At 42.3% G+C, this 7834-nt stretch overlaps 2 protein-coding genes across 2 annotated transcripts in view; one reads left to right on the top strand and one right to left on the bottom strand.

Moving 5' to 3' along the window:
* The window catches only part of SERLADRAFT_364519 (uncharacterized protein), a gene marked incomplete at both ends in the record, with an annotated part of 5511 nt that extends 5197 nt beyond the window's left edge, over positions 1–314 (top strand). Inside the window, one exon of the mRNA XM_007312399.1 lies at positions 18–314. Coding sequence (XP_007312461.1) covers positions 18–314 — 297 coding nt within the window. The remainder of the gene's footprint in view (positions 1–17) is intronic.
* A 573-nt stretch (positions 315–887) lies between these two features.
* SERLADRAFT_375777 (uncharacterized protein) lies at positions 888–1534 on the bottom strand (the record flags this gene model as incomplete). The annotated part of the gene is made up of 4 exons (XM_007312398.1): positions 888–966; positions 1019–1297; positions 1346–1450; positions 1512–1534. 2 exons carry the CDS (start codon positions 1375–1377, stop codon positions 1138–1140), a joined length of 192 nt encoding a protein of 63 aa, XP_007312460.1.
* Between the last annotated feature and the right edge of the window lie 6300 nt (positions 1535–7834).

Genomic DNA, 7834 nt, shown 5'->3' with positions numbered 1-7834 from the left:
GTAAATCCTCTCTAAAGAAGGTCATCAAGGAGTTCGACGGAAAAGATGTCCGCAAGCTCGTAGATATCCTGTTCAAGCGGGTCGAAAAACATTTTACTGAAGCGTCCGAGAAAGCAACAACGGAAGAGAGCAGCGTTATCGCCCCGGGCACCGTTTTAGTTGGCGTGTGGAAGGCATGCGAAGAGGAGCTGCAAAGAATAACAGAACTCTTTAACAAGAGGATTGCCCAATGTTATGCTGATAGTGGTCTCTCGCTAGAGTACACCGCGGCTGATGTGGAGGCAGCTTTTCGGCGTCATCGTCTTGGTTCATAATACATAATGGTGGAAAACTAGGTCTGCTTTTATTTCAAACCACGATACTACTGACCCCAATAAATCCTTACTACTCCTCTGTGCTATACTTCACCATATAGAAATAACAATTGATTCACCATGTTCAAGTTAACTGAGCCAAAGAAAGTAAGATTGTTCTTCGAAAAACGGATCCGTGTCAACCACTTCACTTGCAGTCCACCTCCCCCTAGTTGAAGTTTTCGGTAGATCTGCTCATAGCTAGATGAGCAGGGACATCCTGACCTTTGGGCCCAAGATAACCGCTCGATCCCGTGTTCACCTCTGCACCGCTGGAATTATGCTCTCTCGGAGTAATAGAACGAGGCTGTGCGGACGATTTCGTCAAGTCTCCAAATACTGTAGGACCATATGAATCCCACTGTCCCTTCAAGTAATCCAATGACACGCCAGCGCGTGAATATATCCCGGCCTGGCAATCAGCCCCATATAGGTGTTGTTTCGTGATAGGGGTTTTATTGGCAATGCTCCAGAAAATCTCGATGAGGTTGTTGATACGAGACTGGCAAAATCCCAGAACATCGGATTGAGCGGAGTCAATGCCAGCGTCCAGATCCACTTCGTTTTTGACACAGAATGGCTCAAGGAATGACTTGTAGACGTAAGTGGAACCCTGAAAGAATCCGACTTAATCAGTTGCACTGCTGAAAAGAATATTCGCAGACCTGCGTTTGTGGGAGAGATAAATAAAGCAGAAAAAGGGTCCTTATCTCCCAATAAAATGGCAACCTATAAATAGATGTTCAAGGGCTTTAGCGTGGCATGCATGTAGACGGGTGAAAACTCACCAAGACAATAGCAATCCGATACTGGACTCAATTGCGACGAAAATACCAACGATTGCCCAATACATCGACAACCTTTCGAGATCAGGTTCAGTGCCTGGGCGGTTGGATAGGGCCTTGAAAGTGGAATAACATGGCAGCAAAAATGCAAACCAAGAACTATACTGATATGTTAATTATAAACCTAACATAGGCAAGGCATTTTACCAGAGCAAATGGGATATTAAAGACATGAACATCTTGAAATCAAGTTGAGTCAATTCGTAATCGGTGTTGAAGTTGGGTGTTATGGGAATAAGAGCGATATGAAATCTACTAAATTGTTATTGATGGAGACCTTGTAACGATGTAGAAGTCTATGAAGTAGACTCACTTAACTATAGTTCGCTGATAACAATGGAATTTGTTGTTGTGGTAGCAGTTGAAATTGGAACCTACGCGTCAGGGTTCAAAAATGCACTGCGCCTTATATAAGCTTCCGTATATGTAGCACGGCCCTCCGGGCAACCCTGGCCGAAGAAGTCAATCACTTTGAGGAGCAGCGTGTAAGAACGAAATATGTATTAAATGATGAGCAAGCGTAGCAGAACGAGACGAAAACTTTGGAAATTGAAGGGACGTCGAAGTAGGTAAGGTAGAATGAAAGACACGCAGTAGGAAAGGGTGAAATCAATATGTAAGTAAGTAGATACGAAAACATGTTCAGTTCAAGAGACCACAGTTAATAGCGCTGGGGAAGGAGGTTAGATGAATCAAAAGGAATAACAGGAAACGAACAAAACAACAATAACATCAATGAGAGCTAAGTCTTCAGGAGTTATGTGAACCGGTTTGGTGTGGTCTTTTCTAGCGTGTTTGACAATATTGTAGCGGCGCCTGGCGCCAATCCCCGACTCTGGGGTAAACACAATCAAATCTTAAGCTAAACTTTTGTGCATGAAAACTGTTGTGCCAACTTCATTTTCAAGAGCATATACAGGTTTTTTTACTGACACTGATAGAAGACGACATGATGTTACCAAAAAAACACCCATTTTCCTTAGGCTGGTACAAAAATTCACACCATTATTATGAACTATAATCCGAAATCTCCCAATAAAGGTCTAGGTCTTCTTAAGTGGGCAATTTGTCTTCAGGAAACATTTTATAACCATGGGCTGCTGCAAAATACCTTGGATGATTTTGTGGAAGTACATTTTCTGGCTCACTCATGTTCACAGAAACTTAAATGTTTGATAGAGTAATGATGTAGCAAAAATGTTTTAATTGATATCAAAGGGTGAGCAAAGCAGAACAGCATGACAAATGCCTCAATATTTCTTAACTTTGCTGAATACAATGTGTGTATAGTATCGTAAGGATTGATCTCTGATACACTCACCTCACTAAATTGGGTAGAGAATTGTGAACAACCAAACTCGAGCTTGCTTATTTTCCCCAAATTTCACTGCATATGTTATATACCTTGGTGATCATACATTTGTACGTACCATCTGTTTTTATTGTTCTCACTCTTATAATCCTAGGAATTTGCTGAAAAATATCTGCCGGTTTTCAAAATTCCACAAGAAGTGATGCAAGACCCTGAATCACAGACCAAGATGCATACACTAATCAAGGATGGCCCCTAACAGTGGTGAGGGGCCAAGTTGAACCCAAGGTGAGCCTGCATTTTACTAGCTCTTGCTGTTAACTCATATTTTTCAGCTTATGACCACAATATAAAAACAGATGGATATCTATAACGAAGGGGACGGTGGTCCCAAAAGTCATGTGCGGCACACGTGGGAGCACATTTTTTCGCTTAGTTTTGCTTGCTGTCGATGATAAGAACTGTTGTTAGAAAACCACACACAAAACAAAGTAACACACAATCCTCCCAGATTCCATGGAACTTGTTTATGGGTTTTGCCTCCTAGAACAGTGGGTGCTCTGGTTGTTCGTGGGGTGGTATGTATGACGATCCTTCAAAGTAAAACCCAGAGATGTATGGGTGTGGGTTTTGAGGAGGAGGGATAGTTGAACTATAGAAGATAGGGGCTTTTTGAGATGAATATAGGATGAGCACTACCTTGCTAATCTTAGCACAAGGTAGGTTTGAGAATGACAAGATAACGAGGTTCCCAGTGATAGCAGGCTCCTGACGCACAAACTGTAGTGCTCAGAAGGACTCTAATTGAAAGGGATGACAATCACTTTCAAAAGTGACAAGTAACAATGACAGCAGTCAACAGTAGTAACAGTGGGAAGTGTTGTGACTACACTGGATCACAAGTAGCAGAGTAGTGAACTTGAGATTTAGAGAAGAAGTCTGGATTGGATTTCTTGTTTTTTTTTTTTTTACAAGGTAGAATACAGGGGTTTATATAGTAAAAGAAAAGTAGGCTATGCACAGTATAGCTGTGCAAAAAGAATGAGAAAGAACATGAAGGAAGGAATGTACGCTGACAAATCTTGCATAGGTAGTACAGGATAAGATTGTCAGAAAAAGGAAAAGAAAGGGATAGAACAATGAATGCTGTGAGTAATGTCACAGGTTTGTACAGCCATAAAGTAAAGTCCAATAGCAAAAAGAGAGCAGGAAAATCATGATGTCATGGGAAGATGCAGTAAAAAAAAGGGCAAGGCAAAACACTATCAGTATCAACACAGTTCCTTTATTGTCAGTCAGGCATTCCAAAAAAATATGTGTCCATAAAAATGATTCAAAAATCAAAATAATCGCACTGCAAATGAATGTTCTGCTGAAAAAAAAGAAACTGGAGCCACCAGTCCACCACCTAGTCCAAATCCGACGGTTCCATGGCCTTACCAATGGACTGGTTGTGTTGGACCACCTGGACAAACGAAGGAGGGAGAGCAGTAGTTCCAATTTAGAACAAGTGAGTCCCAGGCAGCGTGTGGTAGGTGTAGCTGTAGTGAAGACAATGGATAAAAGATAAGTGTACCCAAGTGAATGGGACAGCAATGAACATGGGCGACGCAAGGGGATGAACCTTCTCCAGCTCAAAAACTACCCACCCATGCTCCAACCAGGCGAGACGAGCGACTGATGTTTTGATAGTATATGATGGCAGATCGACGTCATGAAGATGGACCTGTTGCTCTATTTGGACCGGCCACCGGGGCTTTGCTGATATCAGCAGTGGCACATGGTAGTTGACGGATCGGCGACGGAAGCGGATAGGAAGTGGTGACATCAGAAATGGTGGGGGTGCAAATAAGATGAGGAGGAGGAGGGTGGAGGTGACGAAAAAGTGGATTAGAATGGGGATCCGGAAACGACCATCAGTTGAGAATAAAAAGGAGAGGAAGGGTCCAATGGTGGGACTGAGTAAAGAAAAAAAAGGTAAGGGAGGGCAATGAAAGCGAGGGCGCAATGTGTAGCCAGTGGCGACGCAAAAATTTGCCAAAATGCCAAAATGCGGAGGGTACCGAATGGAAAAGCATTCAAACCAAGAAAAGGACACATGATTCCCCTCTCTGCCCCAGAAAAAGATGAGGTTTCAAGTTTCATAGATGAACAGCTTGAAAAGGGTTACATCAGACCTTCCAAAGCCCTATGACATCCCCAGTATTTATCATTCCTAAAAAGGATGGTAAAGAGTGTATGATTATGGACTATTGTTACTTAAATGAGTACACAGTTAAAAATGTGTATCCGCTGCCTTTAATTAGTCAGCTAGTAGACAAGTTGGCTGGTGCCAAGATCTTAACAAAGATGATCTAAGATGGCTGTACAATAATGTACACATCAAAGAAGAAGATGCTTGGAAGGCCGCGTTCACGTGCCACCAAGTATCCTTCAAACCCCTTTTTATGTTCTTTGGGTTGACCAATTCACCGGCAACCTTCCAGAGCATGATGAACGAGATTTTTACAGATATGGAAAACTGTTTTGTCATTTATATTGACAATTTATTAATATTTACGAAGTTGGATAATAAGGCTGAGCATGACAGGATCGTGCAAGAAGTCCTTCGACGCTTACAGGAACAGGACCTATTCATCAAACCCAGAAAATGTAACTTCAAAGTGAAGGAAGTAGACTTTCTCGGTATGATAATTGGCCAGAACAGAATCAGGATGGATCCTGAGAAAGTTCAAGCTATTTTGGATTGGCCTGAACCTACTCGTGTCAAAGGAGTTAGGGCTTTTTTTGGCTTAGGCAACTTCTACCATAAGTTTGTTGAAAACTTTGCAAAGATAATGAGACTGTTGAACAATCTCACAAAAAAAGACATTGTTTGGCACTGGGGCACCAAAGAATAAGAAGCTTTTGACAAACTTAAACAGGCATTTACAATGGTGCCCATATTAGCATTTCCAGAATTAGACAAAGAGTTCCAGCTAGAAACCGACTTTTTGGATTTTGCTACTGGGGCTGTTCTGTCAATTAGATGACCTGATGCTCTTTGGAGGCCTTGTGCCTATTTATTGCATAGTTTGTTGCCTACAGAGCACAACTATCAAATTTACAATAAGGAGATGCTGGCCATCATTAGAGCTCTAGAGCACTAGCGGCATTACTTAGAAGGTGCTAGGCACCAATCTGAAATCTGGACCGATCATAAGAATCTGGAGTATTTTATGATGGTCTGAGACTTAAACTGAAGACAGGCCTGCTATGTGGTGTACTTATCTAGGTTTAATTATAAATCAATTCATAAGCCAGGTACTTCTATGGGGAAAGCGGACACTTTATCTAGAAGAGAGGATCATGCCAACGGCATCAAAGATGACAAAAAAGGTGTCACCCTGATAAATCAATCAAGGGTTGCCAATATTAGAATCAGGCAGGACTCCGATCTTCTGGAAGTCCTCAAGAAAGACGTCTCCTCAGAAGAGAAGGCACACCTTGATGGCAATTTATATTATTTATGGGAAGATGGGCTCTTCCATTACAAAGACAAAATCTATGTGCCTGAGTACGCAAGGATGAAGGCAATAGATAGACATCACGACACTCCAGTGGCTAGGCACCCTGGGTGGCAACAAACAATGGAGTTGATCTCCAGAAACTACATGTAGCCTGGCATGGTCAAAGACATACAGGAATATGTAAAATCCTGCCTGAGATGTGCCATGGCAAAGAACTCGCATCAACCGCTGGCCAGTAAACTTATGCCAAATCCAATACCAGCTGGTCCCTGGCAGGATATATTTGTTGATTTCACGACGGATCTGCCCAAATCAAATGGGTACAATTCAGTAATGGTGATGGTAGATAGCTTCTCCAAAGAAGTGGTATTTATTCCCACAAATAAAACTATCACAGCCGCAGGTACGGCCAACTTATTTAAAGATTTTGTATGGTCTATCCATGGGTTACCAGAAATGGTTATCTCTGATAGAGGACCACAATTTGCTAGCAAATTTACAAAAGAATTATGCCGGATGCTGGGCATTGAACCTAAATTACCAACGGTGTTCCATCTGCAGACCAATGGACAAACAGAGAGGCTCAATCAAGAATTGAAGCAATACCTCCAGATATTTATTAATGACAGACAGACAGATTGGGCCAAGTGGCTAAAAATAGCCCAGTTCTCATACAACATCAAACAGTCATTGGCCACAGGAAAAGCACTGTTCAGGGTTACAAGGTTGTACCTCCCCAGAGGGTGTAGAACCTGGCAAAAGCAAGAACAAGGCTGCTGCGAACATGGCTAAGGACATGAAGTCTGTCTTAGATGAGACACGCAAGGCGCTATTCAAAACTGCAGAGCAGATGAAAGACAGGGCAGAGTGTAGACACTCTAAGGCCCCTGACTACAAGGTTGGCGACCTGGTCTGGTTAGCTCAGCAGAAGCAACTCTGTCCAGGAGATCGCGTTAATGCATTACTTGGAAACCCATGTAAGCCTAGCAAGCTACTATATCATGCACAGCTTATTTAGTCTTGTGAATAGTGCTTGATGTCCATCAAGGCACACCAGTCAAGCTTTTGCACACCTACCTGCTTAGTAAAAATAAATATATCTGATATTTATACCCCACTTTATGGTTGCCCACACAGTTACAGATGTTCACTCTGTGCCTGCAGTTATCATCCACTAATGGCTTATCTATTCCACTAATCTGAGTGTTATACATTATACAGTATTGGAATGGTCCCACAGGGAAACATTTTAAGGCACTTCAGCAATTAGTGATTTTTCAATTTGGCAACTCCCTGGCAATGCTCCTTGTACATGATTTGTGGAAGGCAACTGGTGAGCTTGGAGCCCTTCTACACTCACTTCAGTCACCCTCAGGTGGCTGGCTCTTAGCTTCAATGTCTTCTATACTACTATATGGCTAAGAGCCTTGCTTTCCTTGGGACATCCCCAGGTATGGGACATCATCTGGGATCTTCCAGTTATTGTCCAATCTCATTATTAAGAGGGTCAATAGCATTACGGACTTCCGTGAAAATGCCTGCATTTCTGTTCTTAAAGTCTTCATTGTAGTATTGTAGCTTCTTCATGGAGATAAGGTGGATCTCCACTTATATCAGGGCTTGCCCAAGGGTAATGTAGCTATGGTGAAGTAGATTTGGGATGCAAAACTAGTCTACATACATGCAGTATATATACTGCTAGGCTACTTTAGGGGAGGTAAGATGAATAGTATGGTACAATGGGTAAGGGCGAGGAAGGAAAGTAAGTGGACAAATGGCATAGAGAGCTCATTGTCAGATGATGAGCTAAAAGGA

Source organism: Serpula lacrymans (genome assembly GCF_000218685.1).
Source record: "Serpula lacrymans var. lacrymans S7.9 unplaced genomic scaffold SERLAscaffold_1, whole genome shotgun sequence".
Lineage (NCBI taxonomy): Eukaryota > Fungi > Basidiomycota > Agaricomycetes > Boletales > Serpulaceae > Serpula > Serpula lacrymans.
The sequence above is the reverse complement of the archived record's forward strand: the minus strand, read 5'-3'. Positions and strand labels throughout refer to the sequence as shown.